Below are 27,500 nucleotides of genomic sequence, written 5' to 3'. Positions count from 1 at the left end.
AATAAATGAAATGGACTGGTCTAGCTCAAGTCTTAAAAGAATTGCAGAAAATGTTTCCTGGAAAACAGTTGAACACAAGAAGAAATTTAAAAAATAACTTGATTTAAAATATTGGGGTTTTTTTTGTTCTTGACAAATACAATATTTTTCTTATGACCCAGAAGTCTATGGAGATGAAAGTGGTTCAACGGGTGAGTGTTGTTTATGCCTTTTTATTTTTTTGTTTCTGGCTTGTCTTATTTATTAATAGTTTAACCAGATTATTCGATTAGCTGTCAATGCTTTGCTCCAGTTCATACACGTATTAACAACTTCCAGTTTACCTTGTCTTTAGACAATTCTTATAATATTATATAGTTCATACTTTACAAGAACATGGTTTGGTAATACTTTGTTTTGTTATACAAAGTTTGTTTAATATTTCTTACCTGCTTATCCTATTGAATTTATTAAAAGTTTTACTTGGACATTGTATAGCTTACAGACATTATGAAACAATTTATTGATTTGGTAAAGCAGCTAATGCGCTTGCTACTAATGTTTTAATTGTTTTTAGATAGATTGCATTCATGAATAGTCCAAAGTTTGCTATTGTCCCAGTCATCTTGCCTCTCTGTTTGTTATGTTATTTTTCTTACACAAACTCCTATAGTTATGAGAAGTGTGTGGTGGATTGATGGGTGACATCGTGTTTTTAATGTTGTGACTAAGGCTTAATGCTTGCTTTTTGTTTAAAACTGATATTTGTATGCCTTTGTTTATGGAGTTGGACACAGGATTCTTTTTTTTTGCTTTTATTTCTGTTGTTTTGTATTAAGGTTGCCACCCATCCCATGTTCAGTAGGACACTCACAGGTTGAGCTGCCTCATCCCATTGCTCGCTGTGCAAAGTAGTGGGACTTGAAAAGTCCCACTTTTCAATCACACTGAATTGCCATGGAAAAGCTGCAATTACTTCCGTTTTTTCCACGGCAATTCAGTGATGTCACCAACCTGGACCTGCAGGCAAAGTTGCTGCCTGTTAGGTCCGGGTGTTTTAATTCATACAGCAATTGGCTGCAATTTATGAAAGGGGTGTGGATTGGGGCAGGAAGAGCCCTGCAAAGATCGCAGCTGTAGGAGCTCTTTGTTTTAAGCTATTCTACAACCGCTAAAAAAATGACCGAGATTTTTTTTTTTTTAATGAGCCAGCAATCCATTCATTCGTCCAGCCAGCCAGCCAGCCATCCATTTATCCAGGCTGCCATCCATCCATTCATTCATCAAGCCAGTCATCCATCCATTCATCCAGCCAGTCAGCCATCCATTCATCCAGCCAGTCAGCCATCCATTCATCCAACCAGTCAGCCAGCCATCCATTCATCCAACCAGCCAGCCATCCATTCATCCAGCCAGCCAGCCATCCATTCATTCATCCAGCCAGCCAGCCAGCCATCCATCCATTCATGCAGCCAGCCATCCATACATACAGCCAGCCATCCAGCCAGCCATTCATTCAGCCATCCATCCATTCATGTAACCAGCCATCCATTCATGCACCCAGCCATCCATCCAGCCAGGCATTCATTCATGCAGCCATCTATCCATCAAGCCATCCATCCAGTCATTCCTTCATCCAGCTACTAGTCCCACCAACCAGCTAGCCACACCAGCAGCCAGCCAGCCAGCTAGCCACTCCAGCAGCCAGCAAGCTAGCCACTCCAGTAGCCAGTCAAACAGCCACTCCAGAAGCCAGCTAGCTAGCCACTCCAGCAGCCATCCATCGTACCTACAACAGCATCTCCTTCACTGCTCCTGTGGTGATGTCATGGTAGAGGGTGTGGTCAGTGTCATATTGGCCACACCCTCTGTCCCACTTTGGCCCACTTAAAAGGTGGCAACCCTATTTTTATGGAGGATTGAAAGTTAATGCCTCCACCTGGTGTCCTTTTGTTGGCACTGAGTTTGTTCCGTTTATCTTTTTAATTGCAGGCTTGGTGAAGCAGTAGGTCTGGAAATTATTATACCTTAACAAATAGCCATAAAAGTCTTTGGGATGTCTAGCACACATTGCTAGGCATCAGAAATCTTTCATTTAATATAAAAATAGCTTAATGTTTCTCACTGGAACTCATAAGGCATTTTTTCTTAGCTACAGCTTGGCGATACGTTCTCCTCACATCTGTGAACCTTTTTATCGCTGAGTGACATCATTTACAGCATGACAAAGTTCTTAAAGAGGCAGATCTTAATTCTTTTAGCTGTTTGGATATTCAGGGTATAGACAAGGTTGGCACTGGCATCAATAAGAAGAAATAAATGACTGTAAGGCTTTTTAAAGTCAAATTTCATTATTTTGTGATATAAATATGCTTGTTTTTGTTAGCCAGATTTGTCTCAGCTAGAAGCAACTAAACAAAGCTAGATAGAATGTTAATAAGCTCATTCTCATACATACAAGTGTGCTGTGTAGAATATGCCTAGTTTAGTCTTTACTGTTTGCTTCTAATTTTGAGGTAGCACACTTGATGCTTCAAATGTGGATCCCATACACATGATTTCTTGTTTTTATTAATTCACTTATTTTTACCATTTGGCTCATTAAGTAATGAAATGTTTTGAGTTAAATGCAAATACATTTCTACACTTTTTCAAGTATGCATATCTGCAAACAGATGTACTAAATCTGAAGAAAGTGGTTGTGCTATTTTGGTGAAGGATATATTGTATTCTGTTTACAGTTCATTGCTGACTTTAAACAAAGGTGGTATTAATGGTTACAAAATATATTCTTTAGTTGCTGTATCCAGGACTGTTTGTAAACTTTTGAGCCCCCTAAACCTTTATGTGTTGGAGAGAAGCTTTCTAGCTTATCAGTTAGAGTGGTAAGCACCAGGTAGCCTATATACCACAAGAGTGGTTTCTGGCCCAGAAATTGTGGTCTATTGGCCATTTGGCAGTTTTTCCATCTCTTTCAACTTTCTGGTTTAAAAGCCTGCATTTGCACTTGTTTCCCACCTTTCCTGTGACTAGTCTAGTCCAGATACATATTTGCTGTATCCAGGACTGTTTGTAAGCTTCTAACCCCCCCCCCCCAAGCCTTTCTGTGTTGGAGGGAAGCCCTCTAGCTTATCAGTGGGAGTGGTAAGCACTAGGTAGCCTATCTACCACAAGAGTGGTTTCTGGCCCAGAAATTGTAGTTTATTGGCCGTTTGGGCAGTTTTTTCACCTCTTTCAACAATCTGATTTAAAAGCCCATATTTGCACTTGTTTCCCACCTTTCCTGTAACTGGTCTAGTCCAGATACAGATTTGCTGTATCCAAGACTGCTTGTAAGCTTCTGAGACTTCCCAAGCCTTTGTGTTGGAGGGAAGCCTTCTAGCTTATCAGTGGCAGTGGAAAGCACTAGGTAGCCCATCTACCACAAGAATGGTTTCTGGCCCAGAAATTGTAGTTTATTGACCGTTTGGGCAGTTTTTCCATCTCTTTCAACTTTCTGTTTTAAAAGCCTGCGTTTGCGCTTGTTTCCCACATTTCCTGTAACTAGTCTAGTCCAGATACAGATTTGCTGTATCCAGGACTGTTTGTAAGCTTCTGAGCCCCCCCCCAAGCCTTTCTGTGTTGGAGGGAAGCATTCTAGCTTATCAGTGGGAGTGATAAGCACTAGGTAGCCTATCTACTACAAGATCCAGGTACAGATTCTTAGTTTTAGCAGTTGAATTTGCTTAGTCATGCTCAGCACTTGTTCAGAACTTGCTGTTAGCACTAAATAAGCTACAAATTACTATAGCACTCAACCTTCCTCTTTACCTAGAGAAAAACAGTTTTTGTACTTGCTCTCCTCACTTGCTTACAGAAAAACAGCTCTTATACTCACTTTCCTCACTTGTCTAGAGGAAAGTAATTTTTTATTCAGGCATGTCCAATGGTTAACTCTCAGAGTTCTCTCCTATCTATCTGATGAATCTGGGCATCTTGGGGCAATGTAGAAATTGCCTCATGTACACAGACAACTCTCTCCTCCTATCACCCAACAACACAACCTGTGAGAGATGCACTTATCTAGCCAAACTGAAGGTAAAGCTCTCTCCAACCAAGACTGAACTTGACAGTCAAGAGGAGAAGGTAATCACTTGCACCACACCACACTCATCACATAGTCCCACTAAACCTACACCAGCAAAATCCACACATAGAAAGACAACAACAGTCCCTGAGGCTCTCAATAATAATCTGTGCAAGCAACAGAGACCTCCAAAGCAGAAACGCAAGCAACATCCACCCCCAACACAACCCAAATGACACATAGCCCACAGACTCAGTGTGCCACTCAACCAGAGCCCATAAGGCAAAACAACGTCCCCAACACACTAGTCTTAGGTGACTCTATAGTCAAGCACATGGATGTCCCACTCACCTGGCACTGAGCTAAACAAGGAGAAGGTTACAGTCAGCTGCCTGTCAGGTGCCAGAATCCACCACATAACCTATGCACTCAGGTCACTCCACAACAAGTACAAATATGACTCTATCATTGTCCATGTTAGTGTGAATGACCTGAGACGTACCTCCCTGGACTACATGAAAAGAGACATGTAAGAGCTCTCCGATATTTTAGCCCAGGCAGGTATGACCCTAGCCCTGAGTAGCATCCTGCCATCACCCAGAATGATACCACAGTACAAGGACAAAATGATTGACTTCAGCAATTGGCTAAGCTTCTTGTGTCATTCTAAGGGGATCCAGTATCTGTCTGTCTGGGATGACATGGTTGACAAACCACAATGCTTTGCCAGAGATGGCCTGCACCTGTCACCCCTGGGATTCTGGATACTGACTAAGGCTCTTGCTGCCCCTATAGTGCCTTTTTAGGCAAGGTTCAAATGAAAAATTCACCACCATAACAGGAACAGGCAAGCAAAAACTGGGGGTAATGCTACTCAATGCTAGAAGTCTAACTCTCAAAATGCACTCCCTCGAGGCACTCCTTAAAATGGAGAACATCAATATCTGTGCAGTGACTGTGACCTGGTTCAAGGCTCCAGACAGCACCCCTGCATTTCCAGGCTATAACTCATACCACACTTTTTGGCCACCTAACCTGGACTGGAACACCAAAGGCGTAGGTATGTCCTTATTCATTAAGGATATCCACACCTCCAGGCTAGTTGCTCAGCATAATGCATCTGAGGTTATCCAAGTGCAACTAACTCTGGGCAAAACTACAATCCAAAATGTAGCTTGCTATAGATCCCCCACCATGTCACAGGATTCCCACTCCTCTTTTCTTGATATACTGAAAAATATTAGGGTTCAACAAAACACCCTAATAATGGGTGTTTTCAACTACTCCACCATTAACTGGGAAAACTACTCACGTACCAACTCCTTTGCTCAATGATTTATGGAATTCATAAATTCCAGTGCCCGCCCTGGATCAACTTATCCATACCCCCACCAGGGCAACAATATCCTAGACCTGGTCATTACCAACATGAGTGATTGGTGTTCCACACCTGAAGTCAACTCCTCATTGGTCAGATCCGACCATAAGCTAATCACCCTAGATATCCACATCCCACCCCACTCTCCATTAAGGAAATCACAGTAAAAATTTCTCCAAAGCCAACTTCATGCTTCTTAAGACAGAAGTGGTGAACTTCATGACACCCATGCAGATGGACAATACAGTTGAATCTTACACAAATGCACTCTATAAGCAGTTACACGAGGGCATGGATCGTGCTATCCCAAACAGAGCCAAGATACTATCCTCCAAAAAAAAAAAGAAGCCAATCTTGTGGTCCCCTGCCATAAACAAACTCTACAACAGATGGAAGAAACTGTTTCAAAAGAGAGTCAAATCCCATGAGTGGAGGAGTTCTCTGGTCAGCCTCAGTAAGAAGTTGAGATCCCTTATAAAATCCTCCAAAGCTAGCAATGAAAACAAAATCACCACTGATTCTAGGGACAACCACAAAGCATTCTATAGCTATGTCAAGAATCTCAATGGCAACACCCAGATCTGTTCTGAGTTACAGCGCAACAGCACAAAAATTACAGAACAAACTGATATTGCCAACGTCCTGGCAGATAGGTTCAGTACTAACTTTACTCCCCTCTCACCCCCTAAGGGGTCCATATCTATACAGGAAGAATGCAGAGTCCCTGTAATCAGAACTATGCAGGTAAAAGCTGCACTCTCTAAAGCCAAAAACACAAAATCCATTGGACTGGGCAACATCCCAGGCTGCATTTTACACAAACTTCAGAATGAACTGGCTCTCCACCTAAGCACCATGTTCAATCATAGCCTCACATCAGGCTTTGTGCCCAATGAATGGCGCACAGCAAAAGTTATCCTACTCCACAAAGAGGGAGACACCAGTAATCCCAGGAGCTATCGCCCTATTAGCCTTTTGAGCCTGGTCTGTAAGGCCATGGAACGTATCATCATGAAAGTCGTAAACAAAGACATTGGTAACCTCCAAACTCTGGACCCCACCCAGTTCGGGTTTTTGAAATCCTCCTGAACCTGATCAACTTCTTTGAGGCAGTCACCAAAGCTGTAGATGAGGGTAAGGTGGTTCACACAGCCTATCTTGACCTTGCCAAGGCTTTTGACACCATCACCCATTCTGGAATTATAGCTAAACTCGCTAAACTAGGTATAAATCCCTGTCACAAGATGGGTTGTCAATTGGCTCACTGACAGAACCCACACTGTAAAAGTTGCAGACTCCAAATCTGACTTCAAACCAGTGGACAAGTAGAGTATCACAGGGTTCAGTCTTGGGACCTCTCCTGTTTGGTATCTACTTCTCTGAAGTACAGGCTAACAGAGAAGGCCTTTGGCTAATGAAGTCCGCAGATGACTGCAAACTAGGAGCCATAGTTGAGTCCCCAAATAATGTGGACATCCTACAGAAGGACCTCACTGAGACAGATGCCTGGTGTCAGAGCCGTGGCATCAAGCTCAATGCCAAAAAGTGCATTGTCATCCCCTTTGGTAAAAACTGTGTACCCATGAACTACCACATAGGCGGCAGTCTACTTAACACCGAATGTGTGATAGGAGACCTTGGGACTCAGGTGAACAGTAGTCTCTCCTTTGATAATCACATCACCACAGTAGTCAGGAAATCCTTCTACGTGGCACACCTCATCACAAAAGGTTTCTCATCTAGGAAAAAAGAGGTCATTGTTCCCCTCTACTCGACACTCGTTATACCCATTATAGAGTACAACACCCCTTTTGGAATGTACCTCACAAGACATCTGCAGCAGCTGGAAAGGCCAGAGAAGTACCTCACAATGAGGATTACTGGCTTCAAACAGATGCCCTACACTGACCGTCTCAAAAAACTCCAGTTTTACTCCATAGCATATCGCCTACTCCAAGATGATCTCTGCCTAACATATAAAGCTATGTCAAACCCAGAGCTGTTGGACATGCTGCAACTAAAGAAATCCCAATCCCTCTGAGTTACATGCTCTAGGGACCTAAACCTTGTCACCACAATAAACAGGGCATGCTGGAGGGATAGGCTCCTGACCCAGAGACTTCCCATACTCTGGAACAAGCTACCCATCTATGTCAAGCAAAGTTGCTCATTGGCACTCTTCAAGAAAAATCTTAATAAGTGGATGGGAAATAGGAAATACATCCCGGGGATCACTTCTGTGGCTCTGCTCAACAGGGGTACAGAAAAATAACTTTCTTGGGTGGCATAAGACAGGGAACCTTGTTGGCTAGGCTTACATAGGCCCTTGGGCCAATAGCCTAGTACCTACCTATAAACCTGTGAACCTATATATTTTATAGGTCAGCCGTTCTATTGAACTATTTTTTAGTCCCATTATAATGGCATATGGTATTCTGATCTTTATTATAGTCATAATTATTACACTGGCACTTCTTTAATCTAATGATCATCGATATACAAAATCAGTCCTGACAGGAAGTGCACTTATAAAATGGTCTGCTTTTTTTGATTGGAACATTTTAACCAATGAACAGTATATCTAACATATCATAGTATATATATATATATATATATATATATATATATATATATATATATATATATAGTGTCCCCGGTTAAGTAATGCACTTTACATTTTCTTATTATAAGTACCATTGGATTATTTTTATCATATTAACATCACAAAGATTATATTGTTGCTCTTAAGTAATATAGTGTTATAGTAAGGATTAGGAATAAAGGAAAACTGTAGATACAAAAAGTAAAGGAAGGCAAAATGTAAATAGAATATAGTTGGAAATGGCAATATCAACAGAATGGAGACATTATAATTGTTAAAACAAGCCACGAATTCGGAAGTCAATGTTTTATATATTCATATATACTCCACATAGAAAACTAATTATTACATCTTCCTATATAGTTTCATACCCTTAGAAGTTAGAGATTCATACAATTTTACTTTCCATACAGTTAAATGTTTTTGAAAATTAGTAATATTCAAACATGGATACCTGAAACTGTTGTTTTTCTAGGGTGTATTGTAGTTTATTCTTATGGTTATTATTGCTGAGAATATCTTTTTCTTTTTTTTTTCTTTTTCCCTAATTTATAGATATTAATGATACTATTCATTAAACAGCATTAAATAGTATTGTCCTATATTATTCATTGTTGTAATCTATTACTAGTTAACTTGTTTAATAGTTGCATAAATCTATAATCTACGAAAAGTTTATTTCCTTGTATATTAGTGACAATTTTACTTATAAGCCATAGTTTTAATTATGAAAATCTATATTTAGGCAGAGTCTGATTGAAATTTGCTGCAAATTGGTATGTTAATTTGAGTGATAGATGTCACTCAAATTAGGAGTTTATAACTCCAGGTGGGTTTTAGATAGAAGTTTTTGTTAGAAGATTCTGTTATAATTGTTTGATAATAATGTTTCTGATGTTCACTAAAATTTGCATAGCTGAAATCTATTTAAACATGTATGTCTTTAAATCTCTTCCCTATACTCCATATACAATAACAGTTGTATTCCTTATATTTATCCAATACCACCTCATAGACAAAAAATTAACAAAAGCTTTTGTCAACATGTATTGCAACTCAAAAAAATTACATCATGACATCCTTGCAGTGTATTTCTCTTAACATCAACTGTCTAAGTAATCCCAATAAGAGAAGATCTTTAAATAATATCTCAAATTACACAAGTCACAATTAATATTTCTTCAAGAAACTCATATGATAAATTATGAAATTTCCAAGTTAGACTCTAAATCTTTTTCAATCCTGATTAGTTCTGAACATTCTAAAAAAAAGAGGTGTGACAGTTCTATGGAATAATAAATTACCACAGCCTAAAATAATAGACCTTTACAAGGATAACACAGGTATGGTAGCCTCTGTTATCCTTGAGTTTAACAACTCAATTTTTACTTTAATCAATATATACTGGATTCCTGGCTTTGGATTGAACTCAGCACAGCAGCATATAGATCACATTATACAGTTTTCTAAAGGCAATATCATATTAGCTGGTGATTTTAACTGTATTTTTGATAGTTCCGACTACTTATAAAGGTAAGAGAAGATTATCGGCTATGACTAAACTACTGAAAGAAGTTTCATACTCCTTTTTGTTGAAAGACATTAATAATTATGTAGACCCTAAATCACTATTCTATACATTTTTCTCACATAGACATAACTAATTCTCAAGAATAGACAGAGTCTTTACTTCTAATAATTTAGCAGATTCTTTAATTAACGCAAAAGTGATTACATGTCCCCTTTCTGACCATAATTCTACAACCTTTGATATATTTATTCATTCATATCCTACAGTTCAGATAAAATGGATCCCAGCATAGATCACTAATTTAAAGGATTTTAATACCTTCATATCGGCAGGAGTTCACTACTTTATAGAACTTAATACCAGTAATGATACACCTGAAATTTTCATTTGAGACACAACGAAGGTATATTTATACAGTAGAATAATTGATTGGTACAGAAAAAAAAAAGAATTTTATGGGATAAAGAACTACATGAGATACAATCTAAACTTGACGTTTTGAATCTTGAATTATCAAAAAATCAACAAGAGAAAAACAAAATAAAAGAAATAAAAATTTTAAATAAGAAATATCTTGAGATACTAAATCACAAAACCATGATCAGTCTACAGAAATTTAAATTTATTAATTTTCCAACAAATACTAGATCTTTGAAAATTCTATCCAATAAAATTAAAAGATTGAATAAATTCAATCACATTCATGAAATATATTCACCACAAAAAAATGGTATCCAGTTTGCATAACATATTAAATGAATTTAGAGATTTTTTTTCAAACTAAATCAATCCTCTGAGCTAATAAATCCAAAGATAGATATTTGAGCATTTATTAATAAAAACTCTAATAAAAGGTTAACAGAAGAGCAAATTAAATTATTAGACAGGCAAATTACATTTAAAGACATCCAAGATCAAATTAATACCCTTAAACAAAACAAAGCTCCTGGTAATGATGGTATTATTCCAGAGATTTACAAAATGTTACCTATTAAAGCACTAACATTGTTACATTCAGTCTTCAGTATAGTACAAAACAAAAATACCATCCTACCATCGTGGAAATATACCTTTATTACTCCTATCCTAAAACCTGAAAAAGACCCTACTAAATGTAATTCATATAGACCTATATCTTTATTAAACACAGACTATAAAACGTTTATGTCTATATATGCAAAGAGGCTTAAAAATTTCCTTCCTAATTTAGTGGATGAGGACCAAACAGGTTTCATAACAAACAGAACTTCATATGACAACATTAAAAGAATAATAACCTTAATTGAATCAGTAAAAAAACTTAAAAAAAAACCTAACCTAACCATAGTCAGTCCAAATATAAATTGTGCATTAGACACAGTTAATTGGGATTATCTATTTATTCTTTTAGAGGAACTCAGCTTTTCAAAAAAAAATTATAAATGTTATTACTCAATTATAAAATGGATCACAAGCATATATTAAAATCAGCTCTAATATTTCCCAGTTCATACCTATTACTAAAGGGACCAAACAATGTTGTCCATTATCCCCTCTTTTATTTACTTTAATTGTGGAACCTTGGGGAAATTTAATTAGGGACAATAAAAATATTAATGGATATGATGTGGACCTTAATAAAACATCAAAGATTCAAATGTTTGCAGATGACATATTGATTACATTGGGCGGAAAGAAACTAATGCTACAAGAATTATTCAGCGACATGGATCATTTTCAAAAAAACACAGGTCTGAAATTCAATCATAATAAAACACAAATTCTGTTAGATGGTCCAAAAAATATAATATACAAAATAAATTTGAAAAATACATAGCACAATCACAGCAAATAACATATTTAGGCATAACTATTACTAATAACATAAAATAAACCCTAAAACTGAACTTCAATCAAAGTATAACAGCAATAGATAGTTTAATAAATAAATGGTTTAAAATAAAATTCTCAATGGAAGAGAAATTATTACTTATAAAGATGGTACTATTGCCTAAAATGTTATATGTAATTCAATCTATTTATATACCTCCTTCATATTCAATAATTAAAAAGTTTAATTCTATGATTAAAAAATTCCTTTGGTATCCAATTAAACCTAGGATTGCACTGTCATATCATATGAACAGTTGGGAAAATGGAGGTATAGCGTTACCAAACCTAGAAATGTATTCAATTTCTTCAGTAATTAAAACAATTTCATATCTCATAGATGTCAAATACTCAGCAAAATGGAAAGAGAATATTCTAACTTTGTCTCAAAACTTATATAACAATAATGATACCTATATGCTAAACCTAGTAAATAACTAATTTATCTGGAGACTGAAATAATTATTTTCCTACTGTCCTGCCCAAAATTTTAAATCCAATTATATAACACTAATCTTAAAATCCTTTAAAAATTTTATCCTTAGATTTAAGTTATAATTATATGAAAGTTGGATGTTCCTTATTTACCCCATAGCCTATACACAGGGGATCATTTTCTCTACAAATTATTATAAAATGTCATTATTTAAACAAAATCATCTGATCTCTTGGCATCAAATGTTGAGTAACAATGAGTTAAAATCTATTAATACGCTTATGGAAGAGAATGACTTTGACTCAGCACTATGGCTTGATTTACAAGAAGCTAGAAAATATATCAAAGATAAACTTGACTTAATTCCTTCTTCATATAAGGGTTTAATTCCCAAACTTATGCAATATTTGATTGTTTTTACAAAGCAGAACAATTCAATTAAAATTAGCCTATCACACATATACAAAGTAATAAAATCAGATTTGGATATATACCCAGATAATTATTGGAAAATTTTCTCTGACATCAATAACTGTAACCCTTCAGATAAAGATAAATTAAATATGCTTCAGTCAGCTGGTAAAACTACTTCATCTCCTAAATGGAGAATATTTACCTGGAGATTCAGATCATTTCTCACTCCATATAACATAAATAAGATATCTAAAGAAAAAGTACTTTGTTGGAGATGTAAGAAGGTCGAAAATGTAGACTGGACACATATATTTTATGATTGCTTATGCTTAAAGAAATTCTGGGAAAATATTAACAAATTCTTACAAACAATCTTTACTGATAACTTTTTACTTACTAAATTGTTTTATTTAACTCTCCAATCCCAAATTGTGTAAAATCAAGTAAATATCCACTTCTTTCGTCTATCCATTGCCAGAAAAGAAATTACAAAAAATTGGACATCTTCACACATACCATCTTTTCAAAATTTTAAAGATCTTCTCATGAAAATATCTAAATTAGAATTGTTGACAATTAAATTTAGATATTTAAGGAATACAACAATATATAATCAACGGAAGAGTATAAATGATTTATTAGAAAAATAGCAAGTTGAATGTAATAATCAACTTTTATCTTTAGTTTTAAACTGTGTTATTTGATGGTAGTATAATGAACATCAATGTACATAGTTTATTGTCACCTTGTTCATTTATGTTAATGCTTTTTTTGTTTTTTTATCTAAAATATCGTAAAATATGTTTGGTTCTCTTATAATAATTGTATGTTTCAGCAATGATTTTAATAAAACTTATTTAAAAAAAAAGGTTGGGGCCTGGAACTGCCACACGTCCACAGCAAGCACAAAGATGCTAGCTTTGGAGTAGTCTCTAAATATGGTTGGGTTAACATTTACCTGTATTGGGATCATATGGTGAATATTACAGTGCAGTAATCTGATTTGGCAATGAGGGTTTGAGAATATATGGGTATCAGACATTAGTCATGCTGGTGCCTGTACTGGAGAAGGGTAATGATTGATTTGGGGAGTTTGCATTAATGAAGTCAGAGATGCAGTGTGCATATTTGTTTCTTGAGTATATGTGTTCTAGTCAATGGAGGAGTAGTTAAAGTCTTTTAAAATGATGGTGTTTGGATCATTGAAGAGGAACTCCAGTTTATTATGATATGCTTTGCGATTTTTGAGTGTCAGAGGGTTCTGTAGTGATCAGGATATGATATGAGGTCTTGTTTACAGACAGTAGGATGCAAAGGAGTTTAAATAGAGATGACAACCTTTCAGATAAAGGCAGACACCCTACCACCAGTATTACTGCTATTTGCACTTCTAAGCATAAAAGAGTAGTAGCAGTAAAACTGGATAAGAAGGAAGTACTAACACTGCCCTGGTTCTTTTTTGACTTGTCTGAGTATTTTATAAATGCTTTTACTGTGAGTCAAATGTCAGGAAAAAGTGAATGGAAAAGGTGCATTGATGTGTTTAGTGCAACAAGTTGCTCATTGTTTGTTTCTTTTCATTTCTTGAATGAAAACAATTAGAAAAACAACCATTTAGCAATGCTAATAAGCATAGACTGGAACTACTTTTTTAAATTATACAGAAATTATCATAGGCAAGCAAGATACAGTAGTAAGATCTTAATAAATATTACATTGATTTCACAATTGCTATTAGAATTAGCACCAGACATCTGAAACTGATTTGACATGGGTCAAAGTAAAAGAAGAGAACACTGTAAAGCAAAATACATCTTTTGACATCATCAGAAAAGTGTTTGCAAACAACTGAAACTGATTTCTCCTGTGCTAAACTGAAGCACTTTTTAAGATCATGACTGTTGGGAAGCAACACCAATCATTTTATGATATATATATTTTTTCGGGGGGCAACAAACAACATTTTACTCTTGATAAAAACTGCATTTTCTTCACAAGTGATTTCAGAAATACTGGCAAACAAAACTGGTTTTATATGATTAAATGTAAAAAGGCCATCATAGTGAAACAATATGCAGCATTTCACTTCTACTTGTTGTATCTTTCGGCTTTTCCCGGTTAGGGGTCACCACAGCGGAACTCCAGTCTGCTAATGATTGGCAGTAGATTTTTACGTACTGAGTTGCCAGCCCTGACGCACAACCTTCAACGAAGGTACGCCCATTCACGCATGTCTCCACACAGAAGACACTGTAGCTGAGAATCAAACAGGACAACGTCTTACTGTGAGGTGACAACTCTACCGCAGCACCACCACCGCAGTCTTAGCACTTCACTTGTACTAAAAGAATTTAATTACACTGTTTTACAAGGACTGCAGCAAATATTTTAAAATAAGTTGATAAAATAAACATGCAGTATTTTGGTCTTAGTTTAAAAAACAGCAGTGTTTAATCTGCTACTGAGGAAACAATCTAATCTACAGCATTTTGTTTTTGATAAAAAGTCAGTTTGCCCAACCACAACTGAAACATTATTGCTGTGCAGGCTATGATCACAATTCACCAAGGCTACCATGAGGTGTACACCTCTCAGTAACCATTTCTGTTTTAGAGAAAGCCCTACTCAGTGCTGCAGCAAAGAGCTGCGGAACATGGCAGCGAACTGCCTCTGTGGCCATGCTAAATGCTAATGAGCATTCTGAGGGAAAGGTATATGCTAATTAGTTATGTGCTCTCTTTTAGAACTGCACACATGAAGGTATTTACATAGCTGAGTGATTCAGAGAATTGCTCAGTTGCATAAATTAACATGGCTGCTACTCGCTGTTTATGGCAATGAACAAAGCTAGAAGCTTTGTTCATTCTTCACAGCAGAGGTAAGTACCAGGGAGTTTAGTGGTCAGGTAATGTTGGGGAGTATGCATGTGTGTATGTAAGCATCAGTGCATCAGTTTATGTATGACTGGGAGGTCGCAGTAGGGAAGATAGTGTTGAGGTAGTTTAGGTGTGTGTGTGTGTGTGTGTGTGTGTGTGTGTGTGTGTGTGTGTGTGTGTGTGTGTGTGTGTGTGTGTGTGTGTGTGTGTGTGTGCGTGTGTGTGTGTAGGATAGTGAATGAGAAGGGATGCCTATATAAATATAATGCATTACCTGCTATTGCTAACTATGGCAGTTAACTGCAATTCAGTGTCATGTAAATTAGGTGGTATGAGCTCTTCCCTCATTCCCTGATTTGATTGTACAGCATGATGGATATTGGGTCTTTTTGTCACAGCCCTTAAAGTGACCGCTAGGTTTCTTTCTGAATCCTCAAGTATGATTATGGGAGACAATGTGCAGCATTTTGTTTTTGATAAGAAAATCATTACTTTCACAGGTCCTGTCAGTAGTGATTACAAACTTCACTGCCACAGAATCACTGTTTAAGCAGTGAACACTTGGCTAAAAATGTGTCAGAGTCTCTGTCAGAAGCAATAACAAGCAACTGAAACTACTTTGACATGATTTTAGATGAAATAAAATGTGATAGGAAGAATTGTACAGCATTTTGCTCTTGATAAAAGCATTGAATGACACTGGTTTTACAAGTGTTAACAATCCACTGAAACATATTTTACATGAGCTCACCTGAAACATCCTTGCTTTGCAATTTATGATCACAGAGCAGCAACTTACAATATTTTACGCTCCATAAAAAATTGCTTTTGAAAAGTATTGTTTACTTTCAGTCTACTTTACTAGACTGCACTCTGCCACAAGCTACAAATCCTTTCTTTCCTCTTCCACTGTTTTTTATTGCAATCATAAATCAGATTGAAAGTAAATAAATATGAAAATTGCTAAAGTAATGGTTCTCATGATATCTTTGTTGAACATATGCCTTTCACACTGAGGGCAATTGTCCTGTATAGCTTCACATTACTGGAAACAGCATACTTCTGTCCATTGGAATGGTAACAATATATTGTCCTGTGCATGCACAGTAGGCTGATACAATAAATTATCATAATGCTAGGCAAACAAGTAAAGGAATAAAGTAAATAAATAGTGGAAATTTGAGTGTCCACTTACTCACATGCCAGCTTTGATGCAAGGCTGCATGAAGTACTTTTCATCGGGTCTATATTAGATCACCAAATGCTTAAGTAAGTGAACAGTGATTAATCGACCCTATGTAAGTGAAAGCTTACAAAACCGAACAGTCAGAACAGCGATTTTTGTCCAAGGGGAAAAAATCGCTGTTCCAACAAAAAAAAAAATTAAAATATGAGATTAAGTGGAGGGCTGTGCCCCCCACACCCCCCTACTTAAATATACCAACTCCGAGACCGCACAACAGTGCAGAAAACGGCAAAGTACCGAAGCGGCCAAGCAAATTCTTTCCTAGAGAAAGAATTCGCTTACATGCCACTTTGATATTTTGCAGTTTCGGTTTTGCCAGTTCGACCAAGATGCATTCGAAAACATGCGTCTTCGGTCTGCTGATAGGAACCCATTTTCATCCCTGGCACCAGTTCAGTGAATGTAGTAAAAATGTTTTACACTTTGCTAGTGGATTAGAACATTTTCTTACCATGGCAAAATATTCACTCTTTTCTTGTTACGCTATGCTTCCAGCTCCAGACCTTAGTTTTTACTGTAATGTTCTGTAACACTCCAGGTAATTAGATTAGATTGATCTCATCTACTCCTTAAAATGGTGCTGACTGTCTTATGCATTTCATATTAGTGCAAATGTTGAAATTAATAAACATCTCAGTACCTGTGCAATTTTAATTAGAAGGTGCAATTCCTTGAGAGTATGCAAATGCATGTTCATGTATGCTTATAAATTGATCCAGAGTGTGATACCTTTTATTATACATTGATGAGTCAGTAAGGGAAAAATTGAGTTCCCTAATCTTATGCTATAAAATATTAAATGAAATACATGAACGAGATGACTACCTATTTCATTCATTATTTTATTCTTTTACTGTAGTTTTAGCTTGAATAACTGTTTCCCATTTATTCTTTAAGGATATCATAAATGTGATAACCACTTTAATTGTTGATGCCTATTGAATAGGGCTGTATTTGACTTACACAGACTTTCTTGAAAGGTCATCTATTGGGTGGTTTTCTACTTTAGTTAGAATGTGACTTTTGATGCATTTTTAGCATACTTGGTAAGTTTCTCATTATTATAAGATTTGTTAGCACTGTAGTTTAGTTCTGTTTTTAGCTAGTTTAATAATACATTGTTCACTTTTTATGATCAGGCCCCTTTTTGCCAGAAATGTATTTTTTAAATTGGCACATTACTTTATGTTTAAATAACTTTTGCTAAACTAATGTTAAATTTGGCATCTAGAAGTTTGATTTTGTTGTGGGACTTTTAGAATTGTCTTCTGTCTGCTGATGTACTGTGCATGCATATGGGACTTGTGTTCCCACACAAACACAGTACAGCAGTGAGGTGCAGGTCAAGCAATGAAGAAGAGAGAATCTCTATTGCTGTTGTTGTTTTTTGTTTTCAGGAAAATTAGGTAGGTTTCTGTTTCTTTAGTTTTGCAGAACATGCCAGACTGTTTTCATGTTTTGCATTGTTCCGCAAGCATAAGCAAACAGAAAGTCTGGATGCTCCATGGTACTTCAGCGGCTGGACTTTTTTTTATTGGTATATGCTTAATTTAAAGCAGGTACGCTGGTTCGGCAGTCCAGTCAACATGCATGTTTTGGAATACTAATGATCTCTTATGGTATTATATATATATGTGTATATATATATATATATATATATATATATATATATATATATATATATATATATAATATATATATATATATATCTTTATGTCTATATCTATATGCATATATAGATATATAGCTATCCATCTGTATGTATATAAAACCCTACATACAAAGTAAACAAAACAGTAAACAGTACACAATCACATCCAACTCACATAAAAATTACCAGTCGAACATCTCATTATTGAAAACACACTAGATTTAAAAATAAATAAAAAATGAACACACAAAGTAAACTGTACAACCACTGTCACACTGTAGTAAATGCATTCTGTTAATAATATTTCAGTATTACAGCCAATTACAATCCCTTCAAAATGAAGGTCTTAAATATTAAAAGGCCAAGATTACTAAAAATCCCAAATTTTGAACACTAGTTAAAATAACCGGAAAATAATGGGTACATAAAATGTATTTGTGACAGTTTCTCTTTACCCAGAGTCAGTAATCAAGCAGCCTCAATCCTCACCACTGACACCGGTGAGAGACAGACAATAAAAACAGGAATGAATTTACACAGTATGTTCAGATGCAGCTTTCTACAGCAACCACAGTTTCCCCTAAGAGCACACAGGGAACACACTGCAGACCTGGGAATGGACTCTCTGTCTCTCCAGATCCCAAACAAGGCCCACTTTGGAGCACTGTGTCCCAGTTTTATTTATTTTATTTTACATTTGTTTACCGGGCTAGTCCAACTGGATACATGTCCATTTTCAGTGGAGGCCCGGGGAGAAAAGCTCCTCTACAATACTACTATAGTAAGACTAAACAAAAAACTTATTATATCAGCATATACAAATAAAATCTAAAAACATGTACTTTAACTTTCAGATAGAATTAAAAGCATTTGAGTACAATATGAGGTAAAGTACATAGCTTCTCTATTACATAGAAAAAAAAAGTACAGTATAAAAATACAGGTAGAGTACCAAGATACTCTATTACATCTTTACAAGAAGTTGAAAAGTAGCGATTTAGCGCCTTTATTAGAAATGACGTAATAGAAACAGTTTTGTAGAGAGTAAAGTAGAGAGTTAGATATGAGGAAAAAAAAGAGAGGGTGGAAAAAGTCCCATAGCAGGGAGATACAAAAGGTTAGTCAGGGTTATTACAAGAGCAAAGCCAGTGGTTGGAAAAGAAGAGTTTGAGTTTAGTTTTAAATAGTGGAATTGAGGTTTGAGTAGTGAGGTCTTGAGGTAGTTGATTCATGTTTTCCCAACATAGTTTGAAAATGTGGAGTCACCTGCTGAGTTCTTAGATAGGGAAGTATGAATCAGTGTTTTGTTAGAGGAGCGCAGGTTCTTTAGATTGCTATACGGTTTTATGAGAGTGGAGAGCATTGGAGTACTGTCCGGGTGGTAGAGGGCTTTATGGGCGATTGTAAGTTGGTTAAAATGTATTAGGTTAGGTAATTCTAGCCACCCTAGTTTTTTAAGATTAGAACAATGATGAGTCCTGTATGGAGAGGCTGTAGCAAATCTAGCAATATTGTTATAAGATGTGGTTAGTTTATTTAGATTATATTTCGAAAGATTTGTATAGATTGGGGAGGCATATAATAGGGAAGATATTAAGTGGGTTCTAGCTATTGTAGCTCTGGCTTCAGGAGTAAGGAAGGATTTAATTCTATACAGAGAGCCTAGTTTTCTGTTTGTTGATTTAATTGTAGAGTCAATGTGTGTATCAAATTTGAGTTGGTTGTTAATTGTAAGGCCTAGTAGTTTGGTGTTATTGTCTGGAGAGATAAGGATGCCATTTTTGGCTGTGAGTGAGAAATTAATGGAGGGAGACAAGAGAGTGGGTGAAAAAATGAGGAGTTTGGTTTTCTTTGGGTTAAGGAGGAGACAATGGTTAGAGAACCATTTCTCTATGGTAGTGAAGGTATTTTGTGTGAGGGAATGAAGTTCAGACTGTGTTGGGGCTGAGCAGATAATGGTTGTATCATCTGCATATTGGATGCAAGTTGATAGGGGAGTGGCTAGGTGAAGGTCATTTATAAAGATGGAAAATAGTAGAGGGCCTAAGATAGAGCCCTGAGGGACTCCTATAGAGGTAGGAAGGAGATCAGAGAGATGGTTGTGCCAGAGTACAGCCTGTTTTTGATTATCCAGATAGGATATGAACCAATTTAAGGCTGTGTTGTCAAAAGAGAGGGACTTCAGACGATGGAGGAGAAGTTTGTGGTTGACCATATCAAAGGCTTTGGATAGTTCAACGAAGAAGGCTGAAGAAGGTATGTTATAGTTGCGTTTTTTGTTTATTGAGTCAATAAAGGATAGTAAGGCTGTAGTAGTACTATGGAAAGGGCGAAAACCATGTTGGCACTTAGCTAGGAGGTTATTATTTAGTAGGTGATTTAGTAACTGTTTGTGGATGCATTTCTCCATTATTTTTGCAAGTGGTGATAATAATGCTATGGGACGAAAGTTGGAATACTCAGTAGAGTCACCACCTTTGAACAGTGGGATGATATATGAGATTTTCCATAATGATGGGATTGTGCTTTCTTTTAAGGTCCTGTTAATCAGTATAGAGATTAGATAAGCTATGGCTTTTGCACCAATTTTGAGGAATTCTGCTGATAATTTGTCAGCCGAGGGGGTTGTAGGTTTTAATTTTTGAAGTAAGGAAGATATATATGTGGTAGGTATGGGTTTGAGGTGGAATGGGGGGGAGTAGAGCCTTGGATTAGTAGTTTGGAGGTGTCAGGGCTTTGTTGGTTAGCTATCTTTAGAATGGCAGAGGTAAAGAAAGTATTAAAGGCGCTTGCTGTTTGTAATGGGCAGTCAGGGTTTGAATCAATAGGATTTGGTGTGGCAACTTTCCCAGGTGATAACAGTGTATTAATGGCAGTCCAGAATTTATGTGGTTGTTGTAGGGATGTTTGTTGTAGCTGAGTATAAAAGTTCTTCTTATCTTGTAGGATGGCTTTCTTTGTTATATTTCTTTGTTCTCTGAAAATAAGGCAATCAGTTGTGTTTTTTGAGGTATGCCATTTTGTCCAGGCTTTGTTCCTACTAAGGATTAGATTCCTGGTAGTATTAGTAAGCCATTGGGCTGTTTTAGATTTATAGAACGCATTGGAGCATGATGGTCTAGGATTGTCAGAAAAGTATGATTGAAGTGGTTAACAGCTTCGTCTATAGGGAGAGATTTAAGAGATGACCAACTGATTTGCATAAGTTCATTTTGAAACAGAGTGGGATCAAGGAATTTTTTGCTACGGGATGTTATGACTTGGGTGGGGATAGTTAAACTTGTTTTATGCCTGATGATATATGTTAGCGAGTGGTCGCTAAGGTCATCTGGGAGAGTACCTGTTGTATACTTTTGCTGAGGACTATTAATAAGTATCCAGTCAAGTATACTTTCTTTGTTATTTTGTTTGTTTGTTCTTGTTGTGGAGTTAATGGTTTGAGAGAAGCCATGCAGGTTAATAAGGGTGGGTGGATAGGTGTGTTGACATAAATTCCAATCAATATTAAAGTCTCCTAAAAGAATTGTTTCTTGAGGGAGATTTAGTGAGAGCCAATTTAATAGGTCCTCTAAAATAGTGGGATATTTTCCTGGGGGAAGATAGGTGCAGATAATGTTAATTGTTTTGTGAGGGTTGAGCTGAAGTTTGGAAATAATTATTTCAACGTTATTGTTAGATGGCAAGGTATGGTTTACTTTGCTTATTTGCAGTCTGGTTTTATAGAGAATAGGCACCCCACCACCTTTTTTGTTTAAGCGGTCTTGTCTGAGTATGTTATAGCCAGGGGGGGTGATTTCATTATCTTTAATTGTAGGTTTGAGCCAAGTTTTGGTTAGACAGAGGATATCAAACTGTTGGATATCTAGAAGGGCATGGATGTGTGGTATTTTGTTGCAGATGCTACGTATATTTAGTTGAGCAATTGAGAGTGATTTGAGGGGTTTGGTGGGTGGTGTTGGTCTTGTTTTAAGTTGGTGGCATTTAGAGGATGGTAGGGGTGAGTTGGGGCCAGGGTTGGGGTGGATATCACCATCTATTAATGAGCAGATTAATATAGGGTTGAAGAATTGAGAAAGTTTGTCATAGTAGTACAAATGTTTTTTTAGGCTGTGAGTAGGATATTTGATGTGAGAAAGCCGATGATATTTAGCTTGAAGGTAGGAAGTTTTGTGGATGGTATTGAGATAGGTAATTGTTAGAGCTAGGGGGATGTATGGATTTGTTTGTGTGGAATTATTAGTGTATAAGGAAGGGCTTGTTCATAAGAGGTAGAGAGATAGGTAGAGATAATGATAGTTAGGAAGGATATAAGGAGCAAAAGTTGGTATTGATTAGATATGTTTAGCAAATCTGTAGCTGAAATAGAGTGGGAGGATAGTAAGAAGAGAAGGAGGGAGAGAAGCTAAGTGTAGTAGGGAGGGGCTGGTTCTAAAAGGTAGAGTAGGCAGGTAGGTGGAGAAGGGAGGGGCTAGAACCAGAAGGGGTGGAGATGAATCTTGAGGGGTGTGTCTATGTGGGTATAAAGGTAGAGGTGCTAGGGGCGGGTGGGATTTGGGGGCAGGGAGGGGAGTGGAGTGAGCCCGCAGGGCGAACGGAGCGGGAAGAGCCAAAGGAGTGGTGTGGCCCAGAGAAAACAATCTGTAAGGTGGGGAAAACAGCAGGTAGGTAAGTAGATAAGTATAAATGTATAAGGTATGTAAAGGGTAGAGTCAAACCTATGAGTATGTTAAGATTTGGAGCAAGGGGAGTAATGGGAGTTGGTATGGCAAGGTCCTGAGAGTAAGAAAACAAGTAAAAAGTGTAGGGAGAAAGGTACAGACCCCAATTGAAAAGATATAGGGGTGTGTGTTGTAATAAATCAAGAGGGAGCAGATTAGAAAGAACAAAGGATGCCACCTAGTGGCCTAAGGGAATAAGTATCACAGATATACACGTAGGTGGGTGATAATGGAGGAAAGGTGAGAGGGAAAAGAGATAGAAGTATAAAAATGGTAGTCGAGAGTCTAGAGTAGTGTAGTGAGGGGGGCAGGGCCTATTGGCTGCTGGCAGTCCTGTGCAGGTAGCTAGACTGGTTCACACAGTTCAGGTAATGAGGGTTAAACATGTATGCATAACATACTTTCACAGTCTGTCTGGTAGGTAACACTGATGCCAGGAGGGTTGTAGATTAGCAGACAAAAAGGAGTAGGTCTTCCAGGAGGGTAGAGGCAAATTATATGGGTATTTGCAGGGTCCACTTATTCAAAATACTAAAAATAGTAAGGAGAGAGAGGAAGATGGTAAGGCAATCAGAGAGAAATAAAAATAAAACAGTGCAAATGACAAAAGCTTACAATCTTGCACTGAAACTGGTTAGTCCTGAGCTCCTGTGTACTTTAAGTAAGATGGTAGCTAGAGAAGCATCCAGTGAGTATGCATTGTAAAACATAAGAACAATAAAAGAAACAGCAAACAAATACATTAATTACATTGGGTTTGACTCCAAATGTTGTTAATCAGAACTGTATAACTAACTAGAAGGGTAGGACTCTTAATGAGAGTTTGAGTATAAAGGCGCGTTTTATTGTATATACCTTTAAAACTGATATGGTCGCTGTAGTAAAAGCAGTCCCTTAGTAAACTAATGGGTATGAATTACAGAAATAATAGTTTATTGGAGTAGCTCTTGGACCTATTGCGTGTGCAAAAAGCTAGGGATTCACTATGTTGCACTCCTCAAAAAACAGCCCCAAAGAGAGCTGGTGCAAGACAGCGCGCTTTAGACATATACTATGGTAATTGAAAGGGAATGCAGTTAATTTTCACAATGCAGTCCTTAAGATGCCCCTTTAAAGTGGGTATCGCATTAATTACACATTACATATAGAAATGTAGTTCAGGACAGGACATAAGTGTCCATAGCAGCAATTTAATGAAGGGATAATAAAGAGGCGGCAAGAGCAAATAATAGCACTACACAGGTCTGGCTATCAGACCGAGAATTATAACCTTAATGCAAGTAGAAACGCTTCTAATGAGCCATGCCAATTTGGAATAAATACAGGACAAACAAATAGGCACCAAAGTCAGGATAACATGTATTTCACCCTTCTAGTAGTATAAGGTATAAACACTCTGGTGTACGCTTAACACATTTCCATATCAAGGATGCGCTAAAACCCAATAAGTGAACATTAGCGCAGTAACACAAACTGCAGTCTATGTTGTAAAATGCTCTATAGTAACATATAATACATCATCAGCGAGAGGTACAGTAGGGTAAACAGCTTCAGAAAACCAAACAGTAATTAATTTCAGTAATTAAATAAGGTCAGAACCATAACAACAGACTAAGCATTGGTCTGGCAACAGTGTGATAGTCTAATGACAGTTCCAAGTAGCTGACACACCCACACCTGGGCATTTGATTTTCACACGCACAAACACACACACACACACACACACACACACACACACACACACACACACACACACACACACACACACACTGCTGGGAAAGGCTGATACAGATTTACTAGATGTACCCCTTCTGCCCAGACTATAAGGTAACCATACGGCCACCAGTCAACCACTCTCGGGGTCTTACAAGCGTATCCAATTATACTGAGTAAAATCAATATTAATATAAGTGGTAGAGTGTAATCAAAGCAGCAAGGCTTTTTGGAGTGGCCACAGCATCACTAAAATAAGCACAAGTACTCTCAATATATTAAAAGTATTCTCTAAAATGCCAGCCACAATGAAAGGTATAAAAATATTTAATAATAAATAATAAAATAGAAAACATGAGAATACCAAATATCTAAGTACAATAAACACCAGAGTTTCAATCACAGGAGAAAAATAAAAAGTAACACAGTGGAACAGATTCAAACATATGCAGAAAAATGATACTTAACTAATCTCACACTATTTCCTGACTGTCTAAAGAATAACTGTTCCCTAGCTAACTTAATTAATACAACAAAGCAAGATTAGATACTGAGATGCTTACTTTCACAAGGCAAAACGATGAGCTTCTAACTAAACTGAACTGAACTAACTCAACTAACTGAACTGACTGTGATAACTGTCATATATCTTTATATCAGGTTCCAAAGAAAACAAAACAAAGCAAACTGCTGTAAGAGTTCCATCCTCTCAGTGCTGTTTTTAGAATGACATCACATTTGATCACCTGACTCTGGCACAGTTCACACTCAGAGCTTTGCTAAGATCTGTTGCAGCATCTGAAAGCTATAGAACAATTTCAAAAGAACTTCTCCTCTTCCCTTCCAGAATTCTTTGTTTAAACATAAACATGTAATCAATTATAATAACACTGTTGATACATTTGTAATACAAGCATCTGTACAAATCAGTGTGATAGTCTAATGACACAAAATTCTCTACAAAACTCCAGCTAACCATGCTGGCATATGTCAAACATGCACTGCCCCACTCTACCTGGCACAGATGGCAACACCCCACATTGTCACAGTACTTCAATGAATTTTTAATTAAATGAAGTAAAACATGATTTAATGGCCTTAAAATGCAACATAAGAACTTCAGTTGGGAAACAGCTTGCAGCTAAGTACACAATACAAAATTCTACAGAGAGGGAAGTGTTTGTGTGACTTGCTTCATTCCCTACACCCACACCCTTAATTATATATAGTAACTCCGCAGTATACTGTGGCTCGTGACACAAGTCTAAAGTTGTTACACAAATATACGGTTGAAAAATATTGCATTCGCCAACTTGAACATTCAACCAGAACAGCATTCAACAAAACTCATTACACGGAATGTATGTAAATCACAGTTTTCAGCACCTGAAGAAACAAAAAGAAGCATCTGGAATGATATTTAAATTTTTTAGTTGAGATTTATTTGCAAAGATGAATATAAAATTACATAATTGCAAAAACTGTGGAGAACAAGATAAAGAATCCCAATCATGAATGCAATCCTGGTCTGTTTTAACATAAAAATGTTAAGTCCACAAAGTCCAGTCTGTTTACAAGAATGTGAACAGTGGGCATAAAGCAGAGCTTGCTCAATTTTTCAACCAGACCATCCACAGAGCTATTTGCCACAGTTAATGTCCATCAAATGTATAATTTAAACATCCTAGTAGTCTGTTCAGTCTAATATTTCTCACATGGACAATTCAGAGTATAAACAGCACCAGAATTATAACATCCTTGATGTGCATTAACAATCATTCTATTACTAACATTGTGAATTGTCTTGTTATCTCTGTATGGACAAACACTCCAAGCCCTACAGACAGCACTAGAAATGTGTAAGAAAACATTACTAGGAGCCATAGCAGAATTTCTATAAGAAATAGATGGACTGACAGTTAATTTTGCAGGTGAAGGTTAGCAGCTACTAAGACCTCTTGAATTTCACCAAAAGTCACTACAGTTGTACCAAAATGTAAGTATGAGCTTTCATGGGGTGCTCTTTAAATATTTGCCAACATTTAAAATGTAAAATGGTTAACTCATTAAATGCGCACACACACCTAAAAGGATTTATTGGACTAGTCAGAAAAGTCACATATTTTAGAATATTTATTTAATAGTGTATTTGGACATTTATTTAGTTATGCTATTCCAGCTATGTATGCCCAGTTCACTCTATAAAGTGTTTTTTTTTCTCATCTCTTTTAACAATTTGCTTCACATATAGGTCACCGTATATGCCTAGGAGAACAGCTAGCAAGAACAGAGCTTTTCATCTTCTTCGCAGCCATGATGCAACATTTCACATTTCACCTTCCAGATGGTGAACCAAAACCAAGCACCGATGCACCTTTTATGGTCATCTTGAAACCTTCTCCCTTCAAGATCTGTATAAAACTAAGATAATTGTTTATTGCATATGCAATCTTTATAATGATATAAATACTGTAGCAGGCATTATTTAATGAATAAAGATCAGTAGAGGTATTACCATGTTTAAATAATAATGTTCAACAATGAAAAAGCTATTTTACTAGCAGCATGAAGACTAGGGTGGCGAAGAACATTTATACTAGAATATGAAAATAGTTAAGCATGACTGATTTGAATAAGTTCTTCTGAAAGGAAAGCATATCAACAAACTCAAATTTACATTATTTGCTAGATAGGAATGTTGAGTGATAATCACTGACCTCACTGGGAAAATTATACTGACTCCATTAAATAAAGGAATGTGAAATTCTCTGGCAAGTGTTTGCTTTTATTAGAGGGCTTCTGAGCTGCCAGTCTTGGGGTGTTGCAACCAATAGCTGTGCTAGATAATATGAGATATCTGGAACACCATGTTGTCACAGCTACCCCCCAAAAAATATAATAGAGATGGCAGCATGACAACAGAATAGATGAGAAATACTTTCTCTTATTTTAAAGTTTAGGATGGTATTTGAGTTGGCACTAGCTGGATGCTGTGAGTGGATTACTGTTTGACTGTATGTA

At 36.7% G+C, this 27,500-nt stretch overlaps 1 protein-coding gene across 1 annotated transcript in view; it reads left to right on the top strand.

Annotated features, from left to right (window-relative positions):
• Nucleotides 1-27,244, top strand: part of LOC122801207 (cytochrome P450 2D15-like) — a gene marked incomplete at its 5' end in the record, with an annotated part of 628,388 nt that extends 601,144 nt beyond the window's left edge. Inside the window, one exon of the mRNA XM_044070797.1 lies at nucleotides 26,731-27,244. Within this exon, the coding sequence (XP_043926732.1) occupies nucleotides 26,731-26,909 (179 nt within the window). The remainder of the gene's footprint in view (nucleotides 1-26,730) is intronic.
• Between the last annotated feature and the right edge of the window lie 256 nt (nucleotides 27,245-27,500).

This window comes from Protopterus annectens, chromosome 1.part0 (assembly GCF_019279795.1).
Source record: "Protopterus annectens isolate FY-2018-M chromosome 1.part0, PAN1.0, whole genome shotgun sequence".
Lineage (NCBI taxonomy): Eukaryota > Metazoa > Chordata > Ceratodontiformes > Protopteridae > Protopterus > Protopterus annectens.
Note: the sequence above shows the minus strand (reverse complement) of the source record. Positions and strands in the feature narration are given on the sequence as shown.